General features: G+C 45.5%; 1 protein-coding gene across 2 annotated transcripts; it reads left to right on the top strand.

Moving 5' to 3' along the window:
• The first annotated feature begins 343 nt into the window (after positions 1-343).
• On the top strand, positions 344-14,491 carry ankk1 (ankyrin repeat and kinase domain containing 1). Of its 2 annotated transcripts, none has more exons than XM_060943844.1 (8): positions 344-625; positions 903-1,182; positions 7,455-7,606; positions 7,702-7,751; positions 7,838-7,993; positions 11,102-11,223; positions 11,399-11,453; positions 11,538-14,491. In XM_060943844.1, the coding sequence occupies exons 1-8, from the start codon at positions 426-428 to the stop codon at positions 12,788-12,790; spliced, it is 2,268 nt and encodes a 755-aa protein (XP_060799827.1). In that variant the 5' UTR covers positions 344-425; the 3' UTR covers positions 12,791-14,491. The 2 variants fall into 2 exon arrangements, with proteins under 2 accessions (XP_060799827.1, XP_060799828.1); XM_060943845.1 differs by having other exon boundaries at positions 11,423-11,453; positions 11,538-14,490.
• The last annotated feature ends 350 nt before the right edge of the window (positions 14,492-14,841 follow it).

Raw genomic sequence — 14,841 nt, forward strand, 5'->3', positions numbered from 1 at the left:
CTCTCTGTCTGCAGCGTTAGTATGTAGCTTGATGTTAAAAATGGCGGACACCGGGGCGTCACGTGACATACCTCAATACTGTAACACACCCAGAACAGCCTGGGGGTGAGGTTGGGGTTAGGTGCCTTGCCTCAAGGGTACTACAGCCATTCTTGCTGGTCCAGGGAATTGAACCAGTGACCTTTTGGTCCCAAAGCTACATCTCTAACCATCAGGTCATGGCTTGTCAGAAGCTGGAAATCTACACAGTCTGACTTGTACAGCTTAAAAACCGGCTAAGTAACATTCTTATGCAAATAATCAGCACCTTAAACTCCTCCTAACTCCCAGACCAGTTTGTAGTTGTGAAGTTGCTGAAGAGAAGATACAGCTCAAGATTGATATTTACAGAATTTTACAGAATTTGGATTTTAGAAAACCTTAAAATGGCAGAATCTACTTCATGGAAAAGTGATCGTCTCGATTACATCACTCAGGAACGAATTCCATATTTTAAAAAAGAAGAATTTGAAGTTGACTGGGAGAAAGTGTTTGAAGGCAACTTTGGCCGTGTGTACAAAGTCAAGCTCAAGCTGTGGCGGGAAAAGTGTGCCATTAAAACTTTTCTTACGTCCACTGATTACAGGTACGGCTGTTCAGTCACTGACATAACTCTGAAAACTGCAAATGATTTCCATTCAGTTGAATTCAGCTCAGTTTTATCTGTATAGCTCATTTAATATTGACACAAAGAAGCTTGACAGAAATGTGTCGATTTACCTTTCGATTATATTTACATCATGGTTTCAAATTCTGAATGTTGAGACGATTTGAGAGCATTTGTTTCGTTAGATCCAGACTTACCAGTCACCACTCCTGTTTGGATGTGGATCAGTTTACATCATGTGATCTGTTTCTCCCAGGAACATGTTGCAAGTCTCCAAAATAAGGAAGATAAAATTTAAATACTTGATGACTATTTACGGGCTGTGCAAAGACCTGTCTGCGGTGGTGATGGAGTACATGAGCAAAGGATCCATGGATAATCTTCTCACAACTCATGCTCTTATGTGGCCCAAGAAGTTCCAGATAATCCATGAGGTGACCATGGGCATGAACATCCTGCACAGCATGAAGCCACCTCTCCTTCATCTGAACCTGAAGCTCTCCAACATCCTTCTTGATGATCATCTTCATGTTAAGGTGCATAAATATAATCAGTAGTGCTGGTGAATTCACAGCGATTGGTCAGGAGGTGTTGATTAATTTTCTGTATCAGCATGGCTTGAACAGAACTGCCAGCTTGATATTAATACTCTTGTTCTCATATCTTATTGTTTCTATAGCAACAAGTTACACAGGGACTTTTATGGTGTATGCTCCACATAATTTAAAAACATAATTATCGATAAGGTGAATCTTTCTGTCAGGACAGGTTTATTTAGCATTTTTGGAAGGAGTCTTCAGTGTTGGTTCTTTGTAACAGTAAAGCTGTAACTTTAAGTTTGCAGCTATGGAAAGGCTTGAGGATAGAGTCAGGGCTTTGTTGTGGTAACATGACAAATTGCATTTTTGTCTTTTCAATCTTAAAGAGAGACGAGAAAGAGAGACTGATGAAGGAAGGACGGTTAATAGCTGCTATAATGAAATAATAACTTGATTTGCGGATGTTCCACAACATTAAACATACCCTTAAATGGATAACAATTGTGATGTGTTGTTAATTATCACAGTACCAGTCAAAAGTTTGGACACACCTACTCATTCATAGGTTTTCCTGTTTTTTGACTATTTTCTACATTGTAGAACAATACTGAAGACATCAAAACTATGAAATAACATCTGGAACATATATGGAATTGCTTTTCAATTAACAGGTGTGCCTCGTCAAAAGTTAATGAGTGTAATTTCTTGCCTCCTTCATGTGTTTGAGGTCAAACAGTAAATAATAAACATGTCCGCTGTGTCCGAAATCGCTCACTTGTTTACTACTCCCTACTCACTATCTAGGGAATTCTATATAGAGGACGATATAGTGAGCTCATTGGTAAAATGAAAAAAAAGAACACTTTTGGACACTACTCCACCTTGCCATTATTTACTTACTTACTTACTTAGTCCTCTTCGCTCTGGTTGAAGCATAAGGTACTGACGAATTGCCTCCAGCCATCTCGATCCTGAGCCAGGCAGCTGATTTCATTCCATGACTTTCCTGCTGCCTTCATTTCCCCCTCGATGGCCCTTCTCCAGGCATGGTGATGTAGTGGTTAGCACCATTGCTTCACAACAAGAAGGTCCTGGGTTCGTGGCCGGCGAGGGCCTTTCTGTGTGGAGTTTGCATGCTGTCTGCGTGGGTTTCTTCTGGGTGCTCTGGTTTCTCCCAAAGACATGATTGGTGGCTCTAAATTGACTGTGAGTATGAATGGTTGTTTGTCTCTGCGTCAGCCCTGTGATGACCTGGTGACTTGTCCTTGTTGTTCATGCATAGGACTTGACCTAGCCATTTCCAGTATTGGTATTTCACCTCCTCTACTACATTTGTAATTCCTGTATGTCTGCTCACTTCTTTGTTGGTAATTCGCTGTTCCCAGTGAGTTCTAAGGATTCGCCGGAGACATCTGCCTTCGAAGCCCCTGAGGCGATTCTCAAGATTTTTGTTTGTTCTCCATGTTTCAGCGGCATACAGGAGGACCGAGTGAACATTTGAGTTATATATCCTCAGTTTGGTCTTTAACTGCAGGAATGATGATTTCCAGATGTTTCGCAGTTTGTTGAAGGCTTGTGCTGCCAGGCCAATTCTGGTAGAAATTTCCTTTTCAATATTGCTGTCGGCCGAGATGTAGCTGCCAAGATATTTGAAATCCTGTACCTCCTCGAGTTCTTTTCCACGTACATCTGTCTTTGTTGTGGTCCTGTTCTTCATCTCATCTCGTCTTCTTCTGCTTTATCTGGGACCGGGTCACGGAAGCAGCAGTCTAAGCATGGAAGCCCAAACTTCCCTTTCCCCAGACACCTCGGCCAGCTCCTCGGGAAGAACACCGAGGTGTTCCCAGGCCAGCCGAGAGACATAGTCCCTCTAGCGTGTCCTGGGTCTTCCCCGGGGCCTCCTCCCGGGGGGACATGCCTGGAACACCTCCCCAGGGAGGCGTCCAGGAGGCATCCGAAAAAGATGCCCAAGCCACCTCAGCTGATTCCTCTCGATGTGGAGGAGCAGCGGCTCTACTCCGAGCTCCTCCTGAGTGACTGTGCTTCTCACCCTATCTCTAAGGGAGCACCCAGCCACCCTGCGAAGGAAACTCATTTCGGCCGCTTGTATCCGCGATCTTGTTCTTTCGGTCATTACCCAAAGCTCATGACCATAGGTGAGAGTCGGAACGTAGATCGACTGGTAAATTGAGAGCTTCGCCTTTTGGCTCAGCTCCTCCTTCACCACGACGGACCGGTAAAGCGACTGCATCACTGCGGAGGCTGCACCGATCCGCCTGTCGATCTCACGCTCCATCCTTCCCTCACTCGTGAACAAGATCCAGAGATACTTAAACTCCTCCACTTGAGGCAGGACTTCTCCACCAACCTGGAGAGGGCAAGCCACGCTTTTCCGGTCGAGAACCATGGCCTCGGACTTGGAGGTGCTGATTCTCATCCCAGCCGCTTCACACTCGACTGCAAACCGCCCCAGTGCATGCTGAAGGTCCTGGTTTGAAGAAGCCAGCAGGACAACATCATCCGCAAAAAGCAAAGATGAAATCCTGTGGTTCCCAAACAGGATTCCTTCCGGCCCCTGGCTGCGCCTAGAAATTCTGTCCATAAAAATTATGAACAGAACCGGTGACAAAGGGCAGCCCTGCCGGAGTCCAACATGCACTGGGAACAGGTCTGACTTACTGCCGGCAATGCAAACCAGACTCCTGCTCCGTTCGTACAGGGACCGGATAGCCCTTAGCAAAGAGCCCCGAACCCCATACTCCTGAAGCACCCCCCACAGAATACCACGGGGGACACGGTCGAATGCCTTCTCCAGATCCACAAAGCACATGTGGACTGGTTGGGCAAACTCCCATGAACCCTCAAGCACCCTATGAAGGGTATAGAGCTGGTCCAGTGTTCCGCGACCAGGACGAAAACCTCATTGTTCCTCCTGGATCTGAGGTTCGACTATTGGTCGAATTCTCCTCTCCAGTACCCTGGAGTAAACCTTCCCTGGGAGGCTGAGAAGTGTGATTCCCCTATAATTGGAGCACACTCTCCGGTCCCCTTTCTTAAAAAGAGGGACCACCACCCCAGTCTGCCACTCCAGAGGCACTGTCCCTGACCGTCACGCGATGTTGCAGAGGCGTGTCAACCAAGACAGCCCCACAACATCCAGAGACTTGAGATACTCAGGGCAGATCTCATCCACCCCCGGTGCCTTGCCACCAAGGAGCTTGCAAACCACCTCAGTGACTTCGGCTTGGGTAATGGACGAGTCCACCTCTGAGTCATCAGCCTCAGTCTCCTCAGTGGAAGATATGACGGTGGGATTGAGGAGATCCTCAAAGTATTCCTTCCACCGCCCGACAATGTCCCCAGTCGAGGTCAACAGCTCCCCACCCGCACTGTAAACAGTGTTGGCAGAGTACTGCTTCCCCCTCCTGAGGCGCCGGACGGTTTGCCAGAATTTCTTCGAGGCTGACCGATAGTCCTTCTCCATGGCCTCCCCGAACTCCTCCCAGTTCCGAGTTTTTGCCTCCGCAACTGCCCGAGATGCAGCACGCCTGGCCTGCCGATACCCGTCAGCTGCCTCAGGAGTCCTGGAGGTCAACATGGCCCGATAGGACTCCTTCTTGACGGCATCCCTTACTTCTGGTGTCCACCACTGTGTTCGGGGATTGCCGCCACAACAGGCACCAGAGACCTTGCGGCCACAGCTCCGAACAGCTGCGTCCACAATGGAGGTAGAGAACATGGTCCACTCAGACTCAATGTCCCCTGCCTCCCTTGGAAGCTGGGAAAAGCTCTCCCGGAGGTGGGAGTTAAAGACCTCCCCAACAGAGTGCTCGGCCAGACGTTCCCAGCAGACCCTCACCATACGTTTGGGCCTGCCAGGTCTGTCCAGCTTCCTCCTCCGCCAGCGGATCCAACTCACCACCAGGTGGTGATCAGTTGACAGCTCAGCCCCTCTCTTCACCCAAGTGTCCAAGACATAGGGCCGGAGATCAGATGAAACGACTACAAAGTCTATCATCGACCTCTGACCTAAGGTGTCCTGGTGCCATGTGCACTTATGGACACCCCTATGCTCGAACATGGTGTTCGTTATGGACAAACCGTGACTAGCACAGAAGTCCAATAACAAAACACCACTCGGGTTCAGATCGGGGAGGCCGTTCCTCCCAACCACGCCCCTCCAGGTGTCACTGTCATCGCCCACGTGAGCATTGAAGTCCCCCAGTAGCACAATGGAGTCCCCAGTCTGAGCACCCCTCAGTACCTCTCCCAGGGACTCCAAGAAGGCTGGATACTCTATACTGCTATTTGGCCCATAGGCACAAACAACAGCAAGAGCCCTCTCCCCAATCCGAAGGCGCAGAGAGGCGACCCTCTCATTCACTGGGGTAAACTCCAACACATGGCGGCTGAGCTGGGGAGCTATAAGCAAGCCCACACCAGCCCGCCGCCGCTCACCACGGGCGACTCCAGAGAAGTGGAGAGTCCAGCCCCTCTCGAGGAGCTGGGTTCCAGAGTCCAAGCTGTGCATGGAGGTGAGCCCGACTATCTCTAGCCGGTACCTCTCAACCTCCCGCACAAGCTCAGGCTCTTTCCCCCCCAGCGAAGTGACATTCCATGTCCCAACAGCCAGCCGCTGTGTCCGGGGATCAGGTCGTCGAGGCCCCTGCCTTCGACTGCCACCCAATCCACACTGCACCAGTCCCCTACTGCTACCTCTGTGGGTGGTGGACCCACTGGAGGTCGGGCCCACGTCATCTCTTCAGGCTGAGCCCGGCCAGGCCCCATGGGCAAAGGCCCGGCCACCAAGCGCTCGCATACGAGCCCCAACCCCGGGCCTGGCTCCAGGGTGGGGCCCCGGCTGCGTCATCCCGGGCGACGTCACGGTCCTCGTTTTTTTCTCCATGGGGTTTTGGTGAACTGCTCTTGGCCTGGCCTGTCACCTAGGACCTGTCTGCCTTGGGAAACCCTGACAGGGGCATAATGCCCCCGACAACATAGCTCCTAGGATCATTCAAGCACACAAACCCCTCCACCACAATAAGGTGGCAGTTCTAGGAGGGGGGTCCTGTTCTTCATTTTCATTATTTTTGTCTTATCTGGATATATCTTGAGTCCAACGCTACTTGCTTGTTGGTCAACTCTCTTCGTCTTTTCCTGGACGTGCTTCTGGGTGTGTGAGAGCAGTGCGATGTCACCTGCAAAGTTGCAGTCTTCTAGTCTGGCTGAGGGTCCCCATACTCATTACTGTCGCACAATTAAAATGTGCTGGATCAGTTGGCTGGTGGGTTTTCAAAATAATAAATACACGCATGTATTTTTGTGATAAATACATTTTATACTGAGCATATTTCTCACATTTAATAAATACAAAGTAAAATTACTGTAGAAGGTATTTTTTGTGCTTTTTTTTTTACTGTACAAGGGAAAACGAGCTGGATTGCTAGCATGGATGTAATGCATCCATGATCACTAGCCGTGCTTTCTGCCATAATGGCGTAATGCATACAGTTTACTACATGAAAAACAGTTAAACAAAATTAAAAAATATTCAACAGATCATCGAATGTCAAATGGAAATTTACTTACATTTATACATATTCTCTCATTGCTGTACCTGGTGCTCCTCTCTGTCATCTGTCATTTTTCTTTCAGTGTTACTGCAGTGCATGATGGTATATATTGCTTGGTTAGTGACCATCGGTTATACACTACTTTTCACGATGCATTTTGGGATAGTATGAGTCCACTATATAGGATGTAATAATTCTCACTGTACATTCAGACAGCAATACAAAGTAGTGAACTCACTATATAGTCCACTGTATAGTGAGTAATGAATGATTTCGGACACAGCGACAGTACAGTAAATAGCCCGATTCCACAACTGTAGTAATCCATATTATGTCAAGAACCGCTCAACTAAGTAAAGAGAAACGACATCCATCATAAAGTAAAACCATTGAATGAGAAGATGTCCAAACTTTTGACTGGTACTGTAAATAAAAAAAGAAGAAGCAATTGTTCGTAATTTGCTGTGGTACAAGGTGAATAAAGCACTTTGGGACGTGCTGACATTCCAGAATAGTCCATCTTTAAAGTGGCCTCACATCTCCTTGTCATTGATTATTTTTATATAACTGTTTGTTTGCTTATATTTCATTTGATGCTTCATTTGTACTCACAATCTCCAATTCACAGAGACGAGAACAGACTTAGCAGAATATTTCCTGAAACAAATGATTGATTTGCTGATTTGCTTCTGTAAGATTTCAGATTTTGGGATAATCAAATGGGACGACTCTTCTGACAGGATGGCATTCATTGAACATTTGGCAGAAAGGGGAAACATTAGCTACGTTCCACCAGAGACTTTCAGTCAGAACCCTGAACCTCCAACTTTAAAATATGACGTTTACAGGTGTGAAGCCGAACAGCATGCAGATATAATCACATTAAATCACACCGTGTTTATGCATTTGACTAACAACTCTATCTGTTCTTCCTTAACAACAGCTTCGCCATCGTGATGTGGGAGATTCTGACCCAGAAGAGACCGTACTGTGGTACATCTACATCCTAATTTCAGCTCAAAGTGTTTGTGTGTAAACCTTTGTATCACTGATCCTCAATTTTCTGCTCTTTGATGCAGGAATGAATATGACTGAAATATTGATTCGAGTGACATCTGGCAAAAGGCCCAGTGTGGAGAATGTCCCAGATGACAAGCCTCCTGAGTATAAGGAGATGATTAGCATCATGCAACGATGCTGGCACCAAGACCTGAGCGAACGGCCAGCTTTTTCTGGTAATACATGACTGTGTTTGCTTTGATATTCACTCTAATGTGCAGATTAATTATTCACAGAAACAAAGTACACAAACACGAGCAATGAGAAAAAAATTCTTGGGTTGTAACCTTCAACGTCTTTTTTAAAATGTATTTTGTTTTTGAGATAGGATTCAGCGAAGAAGAAAAAAAGAAAGCATTGTTGAATCTTATCCATGCTCTGTTTTGATTCTGTGTTTGGTGAAGTATTGAATTAAATTTGAGGGAAAAATCTCATTAAAGGAGAACTGAAGGCAAATTTTTTTATTCTCAAAATTCTATTTCTCTCATTAAATAGAGGAATGCATTTTTGATAGCTATTTTGTCATTGCTAGAGCAAGTTATGAGTGTTTGAAATATGCTCTGTAATATATCAGCCCATATGTCAAAGCAATGGCCGTAAACGAGATTCATTGGGACCTGTGTGAGACATCGTAGGACGGAAGTAAAATGTATAGTGGAAATCAAAGTGACCAACATCTGCCAATGTTGTCAAAAGACGCTCACGCCCTCTTTCGAATGCTGACGTAATCAAACTGGAAGTTTTGTTTGTTTTGATAGCAGTCAGGAAAGCTTGAAAAAAGTAGGCAGGAATCGTCATTTAAACGCGTTTTTGTGCAATATTTCGTTTGGAAAACAGTTTTCAAAATGGTGGCACTGACATCTGGCTGACACTTCACGTTTCAAAGTCTTGCACAAGTCTTATGAAGATCGTGCGGATAAGTGACGCCTGCCGTGGACCATCTCATCTCATTATCTCTAGCCGCTTTATCCTGTTCTACAGGGTCGCAGGCAAGCTGGAGCCTATCCCAGCTGACTACAGGTGAAAGGCGGGGTACACCCTGGACAAGTCGCCAGGTCATCACAGGGCTGACACAGACACAGACAACCATTCACACTCACATTCACACCTACGGTCAATTTAGAGTCACCAGTTAACCTAACCTGCATGTCTTTGGACTGTGGGGGAAACCGGAGCACCCAGAGGAAACTCACGCGGACACGGGGAGAACATGCAAACTCCGCACAGAAAGGCCCTCACCGGCCACGGGGCTCGAACCTGGACCTTCTTGCTGTGAGGCGACAGCGCTAACCACTACACCACCGTGCTGCCCCTGCTGTGGACCAAACGAACTAAATTCAACATGGCGAAAAACTGAATAGGCCGATAAGTGTAATATTTAATTGCAATGAGTTGCCAGTACGAGTCATGATATAAGGTTACTAAAACCGAAAACGTAATTAAATAATACGTTAATTAAGAAATAAAGCATGTTTAAAAATGACTTCAGTTCTTCTTTAAGATATTTGATTTTACCATTGTATTAAAGGTGCAATATCATTTTTTATTCCTTACTTGTGTGTATATATCCTGGAAGATACTGTATGTCGAACATGACTAAACTAGAAGGGCACGTGATAGAGTGCATACCTCCACCAAGCCACGTATTCAGATTTGCATCGAAATTGAATTAATTGTTCCTTAGCCCATGGTTCACCTTTCCTCAAAATATCATCAAAATCTGTTCACTACTTTTTGAGTTATGTTAGGAACAGACAAACAAATCCTGGATCCACATATATATCTGGATTTGCATCAAAATCTAACCAATTGTTCTTTGGCTCATGGCCCACCTTGGCTGCACCACTGTACAGGCCACCATGCTGTAGATCCTGGGGGTGGAGTTTTGTGAAAATGGGCAGGAATGGGCTTAAGGAGTAAAAAACAAACAAACAAATAAACACATTAAAATGTGAACCCACCTATTTAGTGTTAGAGACCTAATCTTGAAAAACAAATGGTTTGTATTAAAACTAGACGGCCTTTCGATTGCATAAAATTGGTGAAATTTAGTTCCCTCTGAAATGTGGTCATTGTGATGTTTATTTCTGTAATATCTCACAAAATATCAAGCCATTCTGCGGCTGGGAAGTTATTTAATTTGAGGGGATTCCCGAGCAAATAATGTGCATAAAATCGCTGGTTTCGCGCAGTCAAGCAGACAGAGGAAGTCCGTGTGTGTGCGCATGCGCAGGTTTCCCTTTGAGCATGCACTGACAGTTCCATCATTCTGTCGCTAAACGAACAGCTGATCACACCGAGGTGCTCGCTGAGCGCTGATATTTAAATTTAAACTGTACTGTTTCAAATTTGTATCCCACAATGCCTTGCACGAACAGGGAAAGCCCACCACGTGATGTATCTTGAATTGGGTCATGGTGAAGCAGGAAAAAATAGCGGATAATTTAGGACCAAGTGGCCCTAAATTCATTAGTTGTTCTGTTAAACTAATAAAATTGGAAGTCTGTGATTCGAATTCAGTAGCTTTCGGTCCACTAAACAAAAATAATTAAGTTTCAGGGAAAATTCTTTTTATGACCTACACTTGAAAAATCTGAAAGGCAGTCTAGCTTTAAAAATGTAATGTACCTTTAATACATAACCGGTGAGTGGCCTAGTGGTTAGCGTGTCCGCCTCTCGATCGTGAGTTCTACTCACGGTTGGGTCATACCAAAGACCATCATACCGTAAAAATGGTACCTACTGCTGTCTGGCAAGGCATGCTGCAATACAGATGCAAGTGGGGAGTCAAACTCTCGCGGTTACCAGAGGACTAGCCCCCCACTGTAACCCTAGCTATGTAATAGGCGAGAGGCTGAGGGCTACGGAAACGGAGATTGGCGCCGCCCTATGCGCCACATGGCGTGGGAAGGACTTTTGATCACTGTTTAATGCCTGAAAATGATTTAATCCGATTTTACTCATTACAGCGTAGTTAAGTATAATCAGCTGAACATAATTAAACCTGGATATCAGCTTACTAAAATGTGATTAACACAGTTATTTGCTCAGCACTACACTTTTATGCTTCATGTTGAGCACTGTTTGATTAAGATGATCCAGCAGCTCAGCGGTTACACCTCATCTGAAGGCCAGTTAGATATTATGTACCATAATGAACGTGAAATGAGAGCTATTAAAGTAACCACCAGTGCAGATGCAGTGAAGTCACTAACACAGGATTGGACCTGACTTTCTAGAAAGTTAAACTGAGACAAAGCAGGATGACATCTGTTTTTCTTCAGAGACAGTGTGGATGACTGAAGCTCTAAGTGATGTCCTGAAACTCCCAGACAAGATTCCAGGCAGGGAGATGAAGCAGCGATCACGTAAAATTGAAAAGTCTCTGTCAGCATTACAGAGTGGAGTAAGTGATGTTTGGAGATGTTGTGCACCATCAGCAGAAACATGGAATCTCGGATTAAACTTAAATCACTGCCACTTTCCTTCAAGTTCCCTTGTCTAGACCTAATACACTGTAGACCAGATAGATGTATTTTTCAGACTTGTTTTTCCCTTTCTATTTTTTCTCTATCATAAAGAAAAATTCACTTTTGCCCTTCCAGGACTCAAAGGATACACCTGATGGACATTCAGGTTGGTTTTTCAAATATAATCCATTCTGTCTTTCAAATTTGCTTCAAAGATTAAAACAATCTTTTGTATCCATCTTGTTAACAGACAAAGACATTGTGTCTTGCTTGAAACGCAAGGACTTTGAAACCTTCAAGAACATCTTAAAGAAGGAACATGTCTCGATGCTCTTCAAAAACGACAACTCACTCCTTCACCATGCTGTCACCAGTGGCAACACTGAAAGCGTTAGGCTGGTATTAAATCACGGGGCGTCTGTGAACTGCCAGAATGCTAACGGATACACTCCGCTTGTTGTTGCATTGCTGAATAAGTTTCACAAGATCTGTTGCTTGCTTGTGGAATGTGATGCCGACGTCAACCTTGCTGAACAAGACCTGTGGACGCCGCTGCATTTCGCCTCACAGAGTGGAGATGACCGGGCTGTTCGGTTCTTACTGGATGCCAAAGCCAAAGCTGATGTGAAAGACAAAGACGGATGGACGCCTCTTCACCTTGCTGCTCAAAATGGTCATGAGAATGTTGTGCGCCATCTTCTGTCTCGCTTGAACGATGTAGATGAGCAAGAGGAACTATCTGGAAGGACGCCACTCCACACGGCGTGCGAGTATGGTCACCTGCGTATAGCCAAGATCTTACTGGCTAAAGGAGCTGACCCAAATAGGACAGATAATGCTCAAACCACGTCACTGCACCTAGCAGCTGAGCAAGGTCACTTCAGGGTAGCACGGCTGCTTGTGACCAGCGCAGCAGACGTGAAGTGCAAAGATGAACATAGTTACAGAGCCCTGCATTATGCAGCCCTCCAAGGCTTCACAGGCATCTGCAGACTCCTACTGAATCACGGCGAGGATGCTGATGTCAGGACATTGCAGAATTGGACACCCATGCACCTGGCGGCGCTCAGGGGACACTCCGAGACACTGCTGGTTCTGGAGGAGAATGGTGGCTCTGTGGATGCGCAAGGTGAAAGAGGGTGGACGCCGTTACATCTCGCATGCCACCACCGACATGATGACATTGTCTCGGTGCTGATAAACGCTGGCGCCAATCCAAACGTGGCTGAGGATGGAGGTTGGACACCGCTGCACTTAGCGTGCCATAACAGCGGCTTTGCCAATGTTCTCTTGCTCATTGCTGGGCATGCCAATGTCAATGTGCAAAACAACACCAAGAACACACCACTGCATCTGGCTGTGCAGTCAAACAGCATCCCGATTGTCAAAGCCCTGCTGATGAATGATGCCGATAAGGGCATAGTCAACTGCAAAGGATACACAGCATTAGATTTGGCTCGGCAAGCCAACAATGAGGAGATGATTCAGTTAATGAAGCATTAGAAGACTAGGTGAGACAAGGTGGCTAGGACAGACATTCTGGGGGGCAGAAGAAATGCTTCAAGGGCAATCTCAAATTGTCCCTCAAAACTCTAGAAATCAATCTCAATTCCTGAGAGTCACTTGCTCAGGATCGTCCAGCATGGCAAGCAAAGCTCACCAGTGGCGCATGTGCAGCAGAGATGAAACGCATCGCCGAGGCCCGGAAGAAACAAGCTGCGCAGACGGCTTGAACTATCACCACCCCCATTACAGCACCTACCCACATGTACCCAACATGGCATACCTTCAAAGCCCGGATTAGCCTCATCAATCACCTCCGGACCCACAACCACCACCCACACATTGAAGTCATGGTCATCTTCGACTCTGAAGGACAAACATCATCAGGACAGACATTCAAATCCACACTTAATGGCAAATACCAACAGGCAGTGGAAGAGGATGAAGGGCTGCATTGATCTTGAATATTGATTGCGTAGCTCTGCATCTGTTTTTTTTTCTGTTGTTGTTAAAAGTATTCCTATTGATTTGGTTCAGGGACATTTTCATAATGTGATGAAAAAGCCTTCCTCGGGTTCTGCTCACCCGTTATAATTGAAGAAAGTCTTCTATTAGCACTTCCTCTAAGCTGCATTGATTGATAGTTGAATCTGAGTTCGGAGCACTTTTGTAGTGACACAGTTGCATGAACAAATATCCACTGGACTCTCTGAACAGATCCACCGAGACAACCTCTTCTTCTGAAAAGGAATGACTGGCATTCATAACATTCCTCTCCTTTAAAAGTATGTACATACTAGAGTTCACAATCACTCTGACTGCATTCTTCCCTCTTCAACTTCCTCTTAGACAGACAGCCAATAAGCTACTTTAAACAACAGCATTGTTTTTTTTTTTTTTCTGAAAAGTTTGTAGATGTAGAAAAGCACTGGTTAAATGTGTAAACCTGAACTAATGAAAAATCAACAAATTCTGATCAACGGCAATGTGTGAGTTGATACGAGCGATATCGTACAACACATTTACCCCTTTTTAGCTTTTCTAATGAAGCAAACTGTTCCTAATATCAAATGTGAGAACATGTTGAAACATGCAGGGATACACACTGACTCATAGCAGCTCCCGTACAAGACAAATCCTGCTGATTCATTTTTTGTAGGGCTTGCTCATTAAAAAAATAAAAATAAAAAAAAAAGCTTTATCAGAGAAGCATTCATGCACAATAATAATAATAATAATAATCAATAAAATGGTTCTCTTTTTGTTCATTTAATGGAAAATCAAGCATCTATTATGCATGATGTACAGCCTGCTGCTGCTGTACAGAGAAAAGGTGCTGGAATGAGACCCAAAGCAGGAGTAGTGTATAAAAGGAGGAAGGAATGTAATATGAGCCACAGTAAAATTTTAAAGGTGACATATTATACCACTTTTCGACAAGTTGACAAAGCTCCCTGAGGTCTTAATGAAATGTCTGTGAGATGCTTTGGTCAAAATAGCACAAGGATAAAGCACCACAGCTCCCTTCTCACCCTGGCTAAACAACCCTGATCAAAACGGCTGATTTGAGTCTCTGTTCTTTTAAATGATAATGAGCCACAATCAGGTAGAAATTTCTCATCTCATCTCATTATCTGTAGCCGCTTTATCCTGTTCTACAGGGTCGCAGGCAAGCTGGAGCCTATCCCAGCTGACTACGGGCGAAAGGCGGGGTACACCCTGGACAAGTCACCAGGTCATCACAGGGCCGACACATAGACACAGACAACCATTCACACTCACATTCACACCTACGGTCAATTTAGAGTCACCAGTTAACCTAACCTGCATGTCTTTGGACTGTGGGGGAAACCGGAGCACCCGGAGGAAACCCACGCGGACATGGGGAGAACATGCAAACTCCGCACAGAAAGGCCCTCGCCGGCCATGGGGCTCGAACCCGGACCTTCTTGCTGTGAGGCGACAGCGCTAACCACTACACCACCGTGCCGCCCATGCCAGACCTCCCACCAAAAATACCCAAATGTATTTGCACGAGTTCTGAAAAAGTG

This window comes from Neoarius graeffei, chromosome 17 (genome assembly GCF_027579695.1).
Source record: "Neoarius graeffei isolate fNeoGra1 chromosome 17, fNeoGra1.pri, whole genome shotgun sequence".
Taxonomy (NCBI): domain Eukaryota; kingdom Metazoa; phylum Chordata; class Actinopteri; order Siluriformes; family Ariidae; genus Neoarius; species Neoarius graeffei.